General features: G+C 38.4%; 1 protein-coding gene across 1 annotated transcript in view; it reads right to left on the bottom strand.

The window, feature by feature from the left end:
- Window positions 1-16,649, bottom strand: part of EDC3 (enhancer of mRNA decapping 3) — an 85,913-nt gene that overhangs the window by 39,116 nt on the left and 30,148 nt on the right. Inside the window, exon 3 of the mRNA XM_090270017.1 lies at window positions 7,159-7,472. Within this exon, the coding sequence (XP_090126143.1) occupies window positions 7,159-7,472 (314 nt within the window). The remainder of the gene's footprint in view (window positions 1-7,158; window positions 7,473-16,649) is intronic.

Below are 16,649 nucleotides of genomic sequence, written 5' to 3'. Positions count from 1 at the left end.
TCCTTATCTCCTGGTCTTCATAATCCAATGAAAAATAACTAAAATCCTGTCTTTTCTGAAAACCTCCAGAGCATCGCGTGTCAAGCATCAGTGTGCGTAGGAGCCACCTGGGGATCTTAATAAAATGCACATATATATATTTTTTATTCAGGAGGGGTGGAGGATTCAGGTAGACAGTTGGCAAAAAAAAGAAAAAAAACACCCAGACAGTGCAACAAAATGAAAAAAGACTGAAAAAGAACGAAGAGGTTTTAAGACGGCTTCAGGACAACATGAAATGTAATAATATCCATATCATAGGAATTCCAGAAGGAGAAGAGGAGGAGCAAGGGCCAGAAAACCTGTTTGAAAAACTAATGACAAAAACTTTCCTGATGAGAGAAAGAGTCACACAAGTCCAGGAAGCACAACGGGTCCCAATGAAGATGAACCCTAAGAGGCCCACTTCAAGACACACCATAATTAAAATGGCAACATTGAAAGACAAAGAGAGAATCCTAAAAGCAGCAAGAGAGAAACAACTAATAACATACAAGGGAGCTCCAATAAGGCTATCATCAGATTTCTCAGCAGAAACACTACAAGCCAGAAGGGAACGGCAAAAAATATTTCAAGCAATGAAAAACAAAGGCCTACTACCAGGACTACTCTACCCAGCAAGGCTCTCATTCAAAATGGAAGATGAAATAAGGAGTTTCCAAGACAAAAGAAGGCTAAAAGAATACATCTCCACCAAACCAGCATTGCAAGAGATGCTAAAGGATCTACTTTAAGAAGATGAAGAAACAGAGAGAGACAGAGAGGAACACAGCACAAAGGGGGAAAATGACAATGAATAAGTACCTATCAATAATAACCTTAAATGTAAATGGATTAAATGCTCCAATCAAAAGACATATGGTAGCTAAATGGATTACAAAGCATGACCCACATATATGCTGTCTACAAGAGACACACCTTAGAACAAATGATCTACACAGACTGAAAGTGAAGGGATGAAAAAAGGTATTTCAAGCAAACAGACATGAAAAAAAAAGCTGGGGTAGCAAAACTTATATCATACAAAACAGAGTTCAGAGCAAGGGCCATAAAAAGAGACAAAGAAGGACATTTCATAATACTTAAGGGAAAAATCCATCAAGAGATATAACCCTTGTAAACATATATGCACCCAACTTAGGAGCACCCAAATATGTAAGGAAAATTTTGAAAACTTCAGGAAGGATATAAACAGCAACACACTCATACTAGGGGACTTTAACACCCCATTGTCAACAATGAACAGATCTTTGAACCAAATAAACAACAAAGATATTGAGGTACTGAACAACACTCTAGATCAAATGGACTTAGTTGATATATATACAGCATTTGACCTCAAAGAAGCAAAATATACATTCTTTTCAAGTGCACATGAAACATTTTCAAAGATAGACAAGGTAGGACACAAAACAAGCCTCAACAAATTAAAGAAAACTGAAATTGTGTCAACCATCTTCTCAGATCACAATGGCTTAAAATAGGAAATCAACCTCAAGGAAAAAACTCAAAAACATTCAAACTCATGGCGAATGAACATGATATTAAATAATGCATGGGTAACTATGACATCAAGGAAGAAATCAAAGTTTCTGGAAATGAATGATAAGGAACACACAACAACCTAAAACCTATGGGACACAGCAAAAGCAGTCCTGAAAGTTCATAGCAATACAAGTCTACCTAAAAAGTATAGAAGTATCTCTAATAAAAAAATTTAACCCTAAAGTTACAAGAATTAGAGGAAGAACAACAAGCGAAGCCCGGAGCAAGCAGAAGGAAGGAAATCATGAAGATCAGAGCAGAATTAAATGACATAGAGCCTAAACAAACAATTCAAAACATCAACAAAAGTAGGAGCTGATTTTTAGAAAAGATAAACAAAATCGATAAGCTTTTAACCAAGCTCATCAGGAAAAAAAAGAGAGAAGACCCAAATAAATAAAATCAGAAATGAAAGAGGAGAAATGACGAGTGATATCACAGAAATATAAAAGGATTGTAAGAGATTACTACAAACAACTGTATGGCAAGAAATTTGACAACCTAGATGAAATGGACAAATTTCTAGAAACATAGTCTTCCAAAACTGAATCAAGAAGAAGCAGAAAGCCTGAACAGACCAATAACAACTAGACAAATTGAAGCAGTATCAAAAAACTCCCGACACACAAAAGCCCTGGACCGGATGGCTTCACAGCTGAATTTTACAAAACATAGAGAAAAGAACTCCTATCCTTCTCAGACTATTCCAAAAAATCCAAGAAGAGGGAAGACTCCCAAACTCATTCTATGAAGCCAGTATTACCCTAATTCCAAAACCAGGTCAAGACACAACAAAGAAAGAAAACTACCGGCCAATATCACTGATGAACGTAGATACTAAAATCCTCAACAAAATATTGGCAAACAAGATACAGCAACACATTAGAAAGATTATACACCACGATCAAGTGGGATTCATCCCAGGGATGCAAGGATGGTTTAATATTTACAAATCAATAAACGTAATACACCACATAAACCAAATGAAAGACAAAAACCACATGATCATAGCAATACATGCAGAAAAAGCATTTGATAAAATACAACACCCATTTATGATGAAAACTCAGCAAAATGGGAATAGAGGGAGCATACCTCAACATAATTAAGGCCATATATGAGAAACTTGAAGCCAAGATCATACTCAATGGGCAAAAACTGAGAGCATTCCCCCTGAGGTCAGGAACAAGACAAGGATGTCCACTATTTCCACTCCTATTCAACACAGTGTTGGACGTTCTAGCCGCCGCAATCAGACAAGAAAAAGAAATAAAAGGCATCCAAATTGGAAAAGTGGAAGTAAAACTGTCATTATTTGCAGGCGACATAATAGTGTACACAGAAAACCCTACAGACTCCACAAAAAAAAAAACTACTCGACCTAATAAGTGAATTTGGCAAAATAGCAGGATACAAAGTCAATATTCAGAGATCGAAGGCATTTCTGTACACCAACAATAAAATATCACAGCTAGAAACTAAAAAAGAAAATATCCCATTTACCATAACAAAAAAACAAAGTACCTAGGAATAGACTTAACCAAGGAGGTAAAAGATCTGTACTCAGAAAACTACGTAACACTGAAGGAAGAAATTAAGGAAGATACAAATAAATGGAAGCAAATACCATGTTCATGGATGGGAAAAAACAACATCATTAAAATGTCCATACTACCCAAAGCAACTTATAGATTCAACGCAATCCTTATTAAAATACCAATGACATATTTCACAGACCTAGAACAAGTACTTCAAATATTTATATGGAACCAAAAAAGAGCCCAAATAGCCACAGCAATCTTGAAGAAGAAGAACACAGTAGAAGGAGTCAAAATTCCTGATATCAAACTATACTTCAGGGCCATGGTAATCAAAAGTCTCGTACTGGCAGAAGAACAGACATATAGATCAATGGAACAGAATAGAGAGCCCAGAAATAAACCTAGGTCTATATGGTCAACTAATATTTGACAAAGGGGGAAGGAGCATAAAATGGAGTGTGAAGAGCATCTTCCACAAATGATGTTGGGAGAACTGGACAGGGACATGCAAAAAAATGAAACGAGACCACCAACTTACACTGTACACCAGAATAAACTCAAGATGGATGAAAGACTTAAATGTAGGCCATGACACCATAAAAGTCATAGAAAAATACATAGGCAGGAAAATTTCAGATATCCCACATAGCAACACTTTCACTGATATATCTCCTAAGGCAAGGGAAATAAATAAAAGAAAAAACAAATGGGACTACATCAAACTAAAGAGTTTCTGCTCAGCAAAAGAAAACATCGGCAAGATGAAAAGGGAACCAACCGTATGGGAAAACATATTTGTCAATGATATCTCAGACAAGGGATTGATCTCCAAAATATATAAAGAACTTATATGATTCAACACCAAGAAGACAGACAACCCAATTCAAAAATGGGCAAAGGACCTGAACAAACACTTCTCCAAAGAGGACATACAGAGGGTCCATAGACATATGAAAGAATGCTCAACATCACTAGCCATCACAGAGATGCAAATAAAAACCACAATGACATACCACCTCCCACCAGTCAGAATGGCCATCATCAACAAATCAACGAACAACTTGTGCTGGTGAGGGTGAGGAGAAAAGAGAACCCTGGTGCACTGCTGGTGGGAATGCAGACTGGTGCAGCCACTATGAAAGACAGTTTGGAATTTCCTCAGAAAACTAAAAATGGAACTGCCTTTTGAACCAGCAATTCCACTGCTAGGATTTTATCCAAAGAATTCTGAAATACCAATTTAAAAAAACCTATGCACCCCTACATTTATAGCAGCAGTATTTACAATAGCCAAGTGCTGGAAACAACCTAAGTGCCCATCTGTAGGTGAGTGGATCAAAAAACTGTGGTACATTTACACAATGGAGTACTATGTAGCAGAGAGAAAGAAGGAACTTCTAACATTTGCAACAATATGAATGAAACTAGAGAGAATTATGCTTAGCAAAATAAGCCAGGCAATGAAAGAAAAATACCTTATGCTATCATCTATTACAGGAGACTAATGAACAACAGAAACAAATGAGCAAAATTGAACCAGAGTTGTGTAAACAAGGAATAGACTAACAGTGACAAAGGAGGGAGAGGGAAGAGAAAGAAGAGGGGTAAGAAGGGGAAGGGTCTAGTCAAAGAACATGTATAAATGACCCATGGACATGGACTACAGGGTGGGGATTGACTGTGGGAGAAGGGGTGGGCTGGGTGCAGGGAAGCAATGGGGAAAAAGTGGGACAACTGTAACAGAAACAAAAACAAAATTTTTAGTGGGAAAAAAAAGAAATTATAAAGTATGGAAATGCAATTTTAGTGAATATTAGAAGGACAAAGATTTTCCTTCACACTGTATATTTTTCTCCCTACCTGATCCCTCCAGAACTTGGCATTCTGAAGAAGTAAGTAATGACATAAGGTTCTTTGCATAAAACTAATAAGACCAGTTGTTAATAGAGGATTTGTTGACCAAGACTTTGACTGGAATGTCATGCCTAAAGGAGACATGCTTGGGCTCTGGTTGTTACCAAAAAGCCCTGAAGAACTGGGATTGACTTTTGAAGGTAATAAAAGCCCGCAAGAAAAAAGGCGTAGTACCTAGTACATGGCAATCTTCCCAGGGAAGGAATGAAGGTTACTTTCCTGAAAGATGGCTAGAAGGGACCTTAAGGCACAATGGAAAACCTGAAGGACTTGGAAAAGACAGGTGTTTACAGGCAAGGCTGAATGGCAGGTATGTGGCTCAGCTTCTGTGCCCTGAGGGGCAGACTGAAGGTCACCCTAAAGGTTCCTTGTGTAAGTTCCAGCAAAGCAGAACTAAAGATCATAAGTGATCATTTGCTGTTCTTGTTGTGTTTATGCACATGAACAGGATAAATTAAAACTGGACTTAATGCAGTCCCTTTAATGACAAGGAGGGTAATCTTAAGGAGAAAAATCGTGATTCAAGGAAAATCACAATGCTCAGTGGTAGACTATAAAGTAGTGCAGCTAACCGTCTTTAAAGTTTCTTTTCATTTAAAGTTCATTTAAAGCTTGTTTTCATTTGAAAGTTAAACTATGTCTGTGGCATCATCAACGATGCTTAATTTACAGGCAAGAAGAATGTCAAATGCCTTGCAACTGGATGTCTTTCCAATAAGACAGTCTCACAGATTTAGAGACTTTTTCGTGGGTTATGTTACATAAACTAATATGTGTTTTCTGTTTTCAAAGGTCATTATGATCTTATTACCTGAGTGATTGTACATATAGGCCTCACTTAATCCTGTCTGTATCGCTGCCTCCTGAGACTCAATGGTTTGGCTGAACTAAGTGGCTGGGTTGGTGAAGAATGGGGTGCTCTGTGGGCTTCACTTTAAAACTGGTTTCTCTTTTCTATCCTAATGGGTTGGACAGAAAGGGCCCAGAGGTCTGAGAGGGGGGAAACCTAAAATATTCCCCTCAGCCCAAACTAAGTATAATGGGCAAAAGGGCTTTGGACAGGTGTGATGTGCCTTGCACGCCTTCCTCCAAAGAAGCCCTTTTTTCCCCTAATGTGGGACATTGAAAAGTTAGTTCCTGCCTTTTGTCATCTAGTGGTTATTGACTGAATGATGCCTTTTAACCCTGTTGCCAAATCTGTTGCCCCCAGAATACAACAAGGATGTCAGCCTGTTAAACCAAGCACGCAGTTCTCCAGGGACAGCCAACTGACCTGGAGTCTGCACGATCCTTCACCATGTGGGAAGGCCACCGTCCCCTCCACACCCCCACTCTTATTAGGGATTTCTGAACCCAAGGGTAGGTAGGACGATGACCATGTCCAGCTTGAAGCAGCTAGAGGAGCTTGAGACCTTCGCCCATTGTCCTCTATAAGATTATAAAGGATCTTAAGTCTGAGAGGGGGGGATTGTTATAAAAAATTAATTAATTAGTTAATTTAAAAAAAATAGAATAATATAGGAAAGGGCGAAGCCAGAGAACTTGCATGTATGACCCATGGGCATGGACTGGGGCGTGGGGTGGGATTGCTGGGGGAGGGGTGGTGCTGGGCAGAGGGGAAAAAAATTGGAACTATTGTAACAATATAATCAATAAAATATATTTAAAAAAATAAAAAAGATCACAGAGATGTCTAGACAAGTCACCTTCCTCTCCTCTAATTGAGAATGGGAACCAAATCATAAGAAGAAAAGTTATCCAAGAATTCCCTGGAACCACCCAAGTGCAGGTTCAACCCCGGACATCACTATAACCATCAGTTACCAGATAAAAAACAGTATCACTTCTATGTGAACTCTAGGCAGATGTTTTCTTGAAGAAAGGGAAGTAGTGGGAGAGGGTGGGGAATTGGTGTGAGTCTCTAACAGCTCACTTCTTTTCCCTTAGTATCTTGAGGAAATAGTTCTGGAATAAGAGAACCATGCTATATTTTTGTGAGCTCTGCCAACATCCTTTTTTATTAGGGTAATGAAGGATTCTTTAAAGAATAGGCAGTGGATAAAAACTTACAGCCCTCACACATCAGACTAAGAAGAAATATGAACTTGCTCTGACTTACAAGAGTTGTGCCGACGACGGAAACTTCTGGACTGGCTCAAGGGCTCCACGTGCCTGTCCACACAGCTCCTGGAGCACTGCTGCTGTGGGGAGACGGCAGCATCCTGGCTCTTCACATCCGTCCTCTTCGGGATGTTCTGAGGGGCACTACTGGAGGAGGCTGGCTTCTTGACCAACCTGCCTGTGCCATTCTGATTGATACCCACTTGGAACCCAACACCAGAGGAGCACAATTCTGTCTGAAGTTCTCCAAAATGTTGGTTTTCTCCAGGCCCCGGTATCTCCAGAATTTTTAATTCCATAATGTCACCTGCCCTGAAATACACAAAAGAATCCAATTCTCAAATCTGCAATAGTGGTAACAGTGATGAAACTGGAATCAACAGCAACCAGCTATACCTTTGTAGGGCTGCATTTCAATGAGTTATGAGTTATCAAAGGCAAAAACTAAGAAAGGTGGAAGAACACTTAAAGACACCAACATTGAACTGGCACAGCACTGCCCTTTAAAGAGCTCCAATTAATCACAAAACTATCATTAACATCTTAGATTTCCAGAATGCTTAATAGCTCTTTTTCATTAATTCACTCACTTGCTCATTCAGTAGGCATATACAGACAGTAACCCCTGCATTGGGAATGGGGTATATAGAGATGAAAAGCAATATATGACCACAAAGAACTCACAATCTGGACAATAGAAAAGACAAGTAGATAGTCAAAAAGCATTAAATACTGGGGGCTGAGGAAGGGTGGATGGGTGGAGGGATTGAGCAAGAAAAAGAACTCATGGATACAAAGAACAGTGTGGTTGCTAGGGGGAGGTGGAGGAGGATATGGGGGGAAGTGGAGGAGGATATGGGAGGATGAATGGTGATGGAAGGAGACTTGAGTTGGGGTGGTGAACACACACTAAAGTGTATAGATAAAATGTTGTGGAACTATGCACTTGAAACCTGTATAATTTTGTTAACCAGCATTACCCCGATACATTCAATAAAAAGGGGAAAATGTTTTTAAAGTGTTAAATACTATGACAGAGGTGTGCACAGGAGACTAGAGAACCTGAAAGGAAAATAAAGATGTTAGTTTGGCAGAGGTGGATGAAATGTGTACGCTAAGTCTGGGTGGATGGAAATGAGTTGGCCAACAAGAACAGGCATCTCAGGCCAAGGTTCAGAGACTGATAACATGTGGTCCCTTTGATGAATGCAAATGTTATGGTGTGACTAAAGGGAAGGATGCTTGTGAAGGGCCACTAGGAGGTAAGGCCTGTGGAGGCAGTTAAGGGCCAGTCATAATCACACTGGATTTTTCTGGTGGGTGTAAGTGGAGAAACTAAAGGCAAGAGCACCAATTAAGAGACAAGAAATAAGAGAAGGTAAACAGGGCAAGTAACAATGAAAAGGGAGAAGGGAAGTTGGAACCATGAGACATTTGGAACCCCCAGGATTTGGTGACTAACTTAACAGAAGAGTCTAAGAAAAAGAACTTATTATGATTCCTAAATTTCTAACTTGGGTGGAAGGTGTCATTAGTCACCTATTAAGGGTAAATATTTGGAAAAAGAAATCTTTAGGTAACATGAGTTCAACTTTTAAAATCTTAAATTGAAGATTTAAGGATATCCACCTTGAAATACCACTAGACAATTAAAATAAAGTGTCTGGAGCTCAGAAAATGGGTCTAAATTAAAGATTAATAGGCAAACAGAGAAGTAATCGGTAATAACAATGGCCAGTTGATAAATATTCTCATGGTTAAATTACATGATATAGGCAAATAATTAAGTCTACTATTTAGTTACTAAGAATTCAATAAATGCTTATTATTACTAATGAAAAAGACGGGGTCTCATTAATGTCTAAGAAGGTATACACGAGAATGTCTAGAGAGTACAGAATGAGAAAAGAATCAAAGATAGAAATTTGAGTAAACTAATCTTAAAAAGCGAGTATAAGAAAACAAACCTGGAAAAAAGAAATGTAAAGGAATGGAGGAAAATGTGAAAAGAAAACCCAAAGGGGTGACGGAGAAACTAAAAGAAAAGGATACTTCAAAAGTTAGGGAGCATGTGCCCTGGCTGGTGTGGCTTGGTTGGAGCATCATCCCATAGACTGAAAGGACACGACTGGATCCCTCGTACGAGAAGGCAGCCAATCAATGTTTCTCTCTCACATCAATGTTTTTCTCTTTCCCCACCCCCTTCCTTTCTCTCTAAAAGCAATAAAAAAATGTCCTCAGGTGAAGATTTAAAAAAAAGTTAGGAAGCATTTGAACAGATTATAATTGAGACTCTGACACTAAATTTGGCAATTAGGCCATCTATAACCTTGGCAAGAGCTAGCTAGCTAAGCAAGATGGTAAAGTTAGAAAAAAGGTAAGGTGGGGTAAGAAGAGACTAGAGAATGGGGACACAAAGGGAATGAAAGCAGACTATTTTGCTCTTAAAAGAACTGTGGGCATAAAGAGAAGGAAATGATAATTGCAAATACAAGTTGTATGAGGGGTGGGGGGAATGTCTGTACTACGGGACAGGCGTGGGAATGTTAGAAGGTGGAGAGAAAAAAGAGTAATCAAGGTTGAAACTAAAGGCATGAAAGAAATGGACAAGGCCTCAAAGGAGATAGCAAAGCACAGCATATAAAGCACACATGATAAGGTGAGCCCTGAACACAAAGGGTATTTCTTCTACTGAGATTTCAGAGGAGGTAAGAAATAAGAATGGATACACCTGAGGTGAACAGTGAGCTGCTGCCAGCCAGGGACGGAAGCAGCCAGGTGCTGCGGCTTGGCGCACAGAGACTTCTTGGGAAGAGAAGCGAAGACAGGACCCAAGGCTGGGCGGGAACTAGGGACATGCACACTGGCTTGCCAGCAGAACAACGCTGTTAAGAGAAGCCTGAGGACTGCTGGAGGGTGCCGCAGGACAAGTGGGGGAGAGACCAAACTCAGTGCGGCTCATAGCAGAGGGCTGCAGCAGGCCCACAAGTGAGAGAAAAGGAGCCACTGAAACCAGCCAGATCTCCTCACAGCCAGCCATCCAGGAAAGATTTGAAACCCATGGAATTTTGACAGGGGTGGATCCAGAAAAAAAAGGCTGAGACCAAAGGTTGAACTGAGTAAACACTTTCTTTTTTTCTTCCCGTTTTTTTTTTCCCGCTTCTTCCCTTTTTTTAAAACTCTTTGTTCAATCTGTTTCCTACTTTCTCTCCCTCCTATCCTTCTTTAATTTTTGTCCATTTTGTTTAGCTTCCCTTTCACACTAAACATGTAGCATTCAACTGCTATATAAACCTAATATTATACACTTCCACTTTCTCACTTCATCTGCATTCTTCCCTCTCTTTTTTAACATACAATGTAAATACTTACTGTCTCGCATGGCTTTGACCCTACTTGCTACTATTATTCTTCTATCATCTTCCCTCTCAAAAATGATCTTTCTTTCATTTAAAAGAACTCTTACCTGTTTCTCCTATAGTATAGTAGCCCTAACCTCTCTACATTTATATTAATACTGGATCATTTGCTGCCAATAGTGGAATTGTGGGTGGGGGATATTTTTGAGGGTGTGGGGTTTTTGCCTGGGTTGTGTGTTTATGTTTTAACAGCATCTCCACAAAAGAACTCAAGACAAGGTAGGCAGAGTGACTCTCAATCAACTAGCCAGAGGAAAGGATCCACCAAAGAGTAACAGAAATACAACCAGACAGCAGAAACAAACGGCATAAAGGGCATCCCAAGAGCGTCAGGCTCAGGAGATCAAAGAGACTGCATCACTGAATCCCCCAGGTCTGCTATAAAGAATCTTATACCATGGAGGCGGGAAATCAAAGCAGACAAATCTAATAAACAAAAACAAGAAGAATCCAACATGGGAGACACAGAAACAACCTCCCAATGAAAGGAAAAGAGGAATTCCCAGAAAGAGAGATAGATGGAACAGACATAAGCCAACTATCAGACATGGAATTCAAAAGAATGGTTATAAGGAAGCTAAATGTACTTGACAATCTCAAAGAAAAAGACGACAAACTCCAGGGAAATTACAAGGAACTCCAAGGAAACTACAAAGAATTTCAGGGAAGCTACAAAGAACTTACAGAGAACTATACCAGCATAAAAAAGGACATAAAAAATATTAATAAGAACCAGGAAGAAATGAAGAATACAATTTCTGAACTGAAGAACACAGTAGAAACAATCAAAAGCAGGCTAAACGAAGCAGAGAATCGGATCAGTGAGTTAGAGGACAATGTAGAAAAAAATTCCCAGAAAATACAACAAAATGAAAAAAGATTGAAAAAATATGAAGAGGGTTTAAGAGAACTGCAGGACAACATGAGACTAAACAACATTAGAATCATAGGGATACAAGAAGGAGAAGAGGAGGAGCAAGGGAAGAAAACCTGATAAAAAAAGTAATGACAGAAAATTTTCCTAAATAATGGGAGAAAAAGTCATGCAAGTCCAGGAAGCACAGAGGGTCCCATGAAGACAAACTCAAAAAGGCCTACTCCAAGGTAAATCATAAAAAAAAAGGCAACATTCAAAGGCAATGTGAGAATACTAAAAGCAGCAAGAGAAAAACAGCAAATAACATAGAAGGGAGCTAGCTGTCCAATAAGGCTAGCATCAGATTTCTCAGCAGAAACACTACAAGCCAGAAGGGAATGGCAAAAAATATGCCAAGCAATGAAAAATAAAGGCCTACAACCAGAACTACTCTACCCAGCAAGGCTCTCATTCAAAATGGAAGGTGAAATAAGGAGTTTCTCAGACAAAGGAAGACTAAAAGAATACATCTCCACCAACCAGCATTGCAAGAGATGCTGAAGGGAATGCTTTAAGAAAAAGAAAAAATAAGGAGAAGGAGAGGAACACAAGTACAAAGGGAAATGAATAAATACCTGTCAATAATAACCTTAAATGTAAATGGATTAAATGCACTAATTAAAAGACATAGGGTAGCAGACTGGATACAAAAACATGACCCAATATTTGCTGTCTACAAGAGACACACCTCAAAACAAAAGATTTACACAGGCTGAAAGTGAAGGGATGGAAAAAAGTATTCCAAGCAAATGGACAAAAAAACTGGGGTAGCAGTCCTCATATAAGACAAAATGGATTTCACAGCAAGGGCCATAAAAAGAGACAAATAAGTACATTTCGTAATACTTAAGGGAACAATCCGTCAAGAAGATGTAACCCTGGTAAACATATATGCACCCAACATAGGAGCACCCAAATATATAAGGAAAATACTAGAAGACTACAAGAAGGATATCAACAGCAACACACTTATAGTAGGGGACCTTAATGCTCCATTATCGACAATAGACAGATCTTCAAAGCAAAGAAACACCAAGGATATTGAGGCATTGAATAACACACTAGATCAAATGAACTTAACTGATATATATAGAACTTTTCACCCCAAAGAAGCAAAATATACATTCTTTTCAAATGCACATGGGATATTTTCAAAGATAGGCCACATGACAGGACACAAAACAAGCCTAAACAAATTCAAGAAAATTTAAATATATCAAGCATCTTTTCAGACCAAAATGCCTTTATACTAAAAATCAACCTCAAGGAAAAAAATCAAAGACATCCAAACTTATGGAGAATGAATACATATTAAATAATGAATGGGTTAACAATGACATCAAGGAAGAAATAAAGAAGTTTCTGGAAACTAATGATAATGAACACACAACAGCCCAAAACCTATGGGACACAGCAAAAGCAGTCCTGAGAGGAAAGTTCATAGCAACACAAGTCTACCTGAAAAGGATAGAAGAATCTCAAATAAAAAATCTAACCCTTCAGCTACAAGAACTAGAACAACAACAACAGACAAATCCCAGGGCGAGAAGAAGGAAGGAAATCATCGAGATTAGAACAGAATTAAATGACACAGAAACTAAACAAACAATTCAAAACATCAACAAAAGTAGGAGCTGATTTTTTGAAAAGATAAACAAAAATCGATAAGCTTTTAACCAAGCTCATCAGGAAAAAAAAGAGAGAAGACCCAAATAAATAAAATCAGAAACGAAAGAGGAGAAATCATGAGTGATATCACAGAAATACAAAGGATTGTAAGAAATTACTACAAACAACTGTATGGCAAGAAATTTGACAACCTAGATGAAATGGACAAATTTCTAGAAACATAGTCTTCCAAAACTGAATCAAGAAGAAGCAGAAAGCCTGAACAGACCAATAACAACTAGACAAATTGAAGCAGTATCAAAAAACTCCCGACACACAAAAGCCCTGGACCGGATGGCTTCACAGCTGAATTTTACAAAACATAGAGAAAAGAACTCCTATCCTTCTCAGACTATTCCAAAAAATCCAAGAAGAGGGAAGACTCCCAAACTCATTCTATGAAGCCAGTATTACCCTAATTCCAAAACCAGGTCAAGACACAACAAAGAAAGAAAACTACCGGCCAATATCACTGATGAACGTAGATACTAAAATCCTCAACAAAATATTGGCAAACAAGATACAGCAACACATTAGAAAGATTATACACCACGATCAAGTGGGATTCATCCCAGGGATGCAAGGATGGTTTAATATTTACAAATCAATAAACGTAATACACCACATAAACCAAATGAAAGACAAAAACCACATGATCATAGCAATACATGCAGAAAAAGCATTTGATAAAATACAACACCCATTTATGATGAAAACTCAGCAAAATGGGAATAGAGGGAGCATACCTCAACATAATTAAGGCCATATATGAGAAACTTGAAGCCAAGATCATACTCAATGGGCAAAAACTGAGAGCATTCCCCCTGAGGTCAGGAACAAGACAAGGATGTCCACTATTTCCACTCCTATTCAACACAGTGTTGGACGTTCTAGCCGCCGCAATCAGACAAGAAAAAGAAATAAAAGGCATCCAAATTGGAAAAGTGGAAGTAAAACTGTCATTATTTGCAGGCGACATAATAGTGTACACAGAAAACCCTACAGACTCCACAAAAAAAAAAAACTACTCGACCTAATAAGTGAGTTTGGCAAAATAGCAGGATACAAAGTCAATATTCAGAGATCGAAGGCATTTCTGTACACCAACAATAAAATATCACAGCTAGAAACTAAAAAAAAAATCCCATTTACCATAACAACAAAAAAACAAAGTACCTAGGAATAGACTTAACCAAGGAGGTAAAAGATCTGTACTCAGAAAACTACGTAACACTGAAGAAAGAAATTAAGGAAGATACAAATAAATGGAAGCAAATACCATGTTCATGGATGGGAAAAAACAACATCATTAAAATGTCCATACTAGCCAAAGCAACTTATAAATTCAATGTAATCCTTATTAAAATACCAATGACATATTTCACAGATCTAGAACAAATACTTCAAAAATTTATATGGAACCAAAAAAGAGCCCAAATAGCCACAGCAATCTTGAAGAAGAAGAACACAGTAGAAGGAATCAAAATTCCTGATATCAAACTATACTACAAGGCCATGGTAATCAAAACAGTCTGGTACTGGCAGAAGAACAGACATATAAATCAATGGAACAGAATAGAGAGCCCAGAAATAAACCCATGTCTATATAGTCAACTAATATTGGACAAAGGGGGAAGGAGCATAAAATGGAGTGAGAAGAGCCTCTTTAACAAATGGTGCTGGGAGAACTGGACAGGGACATGCAAAAAAAATGAAACTAATAGACCACCAACTTATACCACACACCAGAATAAACTCAAGATGGATCAAAGATTTAAATGTAAGCTGTGACACCATAGAAATCCTAGAGGAAAACATAGGCAGGACTATTTCAGATATCCCACGTAGCCATAATTTTACCAATACATCTTCTAAGGCAAGGGAAATAAAGGAAAGAATAAACAAATGGGACTACATCAAACTAAAGTGTTTCTGCTCAGCAAAAGAAAACATCAGCAAGATGAAAAGGGAACCAACCATATGGGAAAACATATTTGCTAATGATACCTCGGACAAGGGATTAATCTCCAAAATATATAAAGAACTTACACATCTCAACATCAAGAAGACAGACAGCTCAATTAAAAAATGGGCAAAAGACATGAACAAACACTTCTCCAAGGAGGATACACAGAAGGTCCATAGACACATGAAAGAATGCTCAACATCACTAACCATTAGAGAGATGCAAATAAAAACCACAATGAGATACCACTTTACACCTGTCAGAATGGCCATCATCAAGAAATCAACAAACAATAACTGCTGGCGAGGATGTAGAGAAACTGGAACCCTACTGCACTATTGGTGGGAATGCAGACTGGTGCAGCCACTACGGAAAACAGTATGGGATTACCTCAAAAAACTAAAACTGGAACTGTCTTTTGAACCAGCAATTCCACTGCTAGGATTATACCCCAAAAATCCTGAAACCCCAATTCAAAAGAACTTATGCACCCCTATGTTCATAGCAGCCTTGTTTACAATAGCTAAGTACTGGAAACAGCCTAAGTGCCCATCTGTAGATGAGTGGATCAAAAAACTGTGGAACATTTACACAATGGAATACTATGCAGCAGAAAGAAAGAAGGAACTCCTGCCATTTGTGACAACATGGATGGAACTAGAGAGAATTATGCTTAGCGAAATAAGCCAGGCAATAAAAGAAAAACACCATATGACATCACCTAATACAGGAGACTAAGGAACAACTCAAACAAATGACTAAATTGAACAAGGAACAGAATAACAGTTATTAGGTGGGAGGGGGGAGGGAGAGAAAGGAGATAGGGAAGGGTCTAGTCAAGGAACGTGTATAAATGACCCATGGACATGGGCAATGGGTGAGGGATATGACTGTGGGAGAAGTGGGCTTGGTGAGAGGGAGCAATGGGGGAAAAATGGGACAACTGTAATTAAAAAACAATAAAAAAAGAAAAAAAATGGATACACCTACAAAAAAGTTTATTTGTAGGTATTACTCAGAAAGTTAAGGAAACTCTTGCCCAACAGTCTTTTTTTTTTTTTTAACATAAGTTTGCCAAACTGAAAAAGACGAATGTGAAGACTACTCAGCTTCAGATATGCTGACATACACTAAGAAAAATATATTCCTGTAACTAAGCACTTTAGCTACTGGTCACACTGTGCTTCTGGAGATAAATTATAATACAGCTCTACAAAGAGAGCTGGTTATGCAGGGGAAAATCAACAATCTCAGATTTAGAAAGCACAGTGATACAAAACTGAGAAAAAAATCTGAAACCATAAAACAAGAGGTAATTCTGAATTTGGCCCACTTAAATAATATAATATTGCATGCTTGATAGAGATGAGAAAAATGTTTCACAAACCCTAACCATTAGCTAAAAGCTAATTATGACAGTCTGCTAAAACAGTGGTGGGACCATATGATCCAATACTACAAAACCTCACCTCCAGCAAGACTACTCAAAACCAGCCCTACGCAAGAGACTACTCGCATTC

Source organism: Furipterus horrens, unplaced genomic scaffold (genome assembly GCF_987537825.1).
Source record: "Furipterus horrens unplaced genomic scaffold, mFurHor1.1.pri manual_scaffold_3, whole genome shotgun sequence".
Classification (NCBI taxonomy): domain Eukaryota; kingdom Metazoa; phylum Chordata; class Mammalia; order Chiroptera; family Furipteridae; genus Furipterus; species Furipterus horrens.
This window is presented reverse-complemented; position numbering and strand designations above follow the sequence as displayed.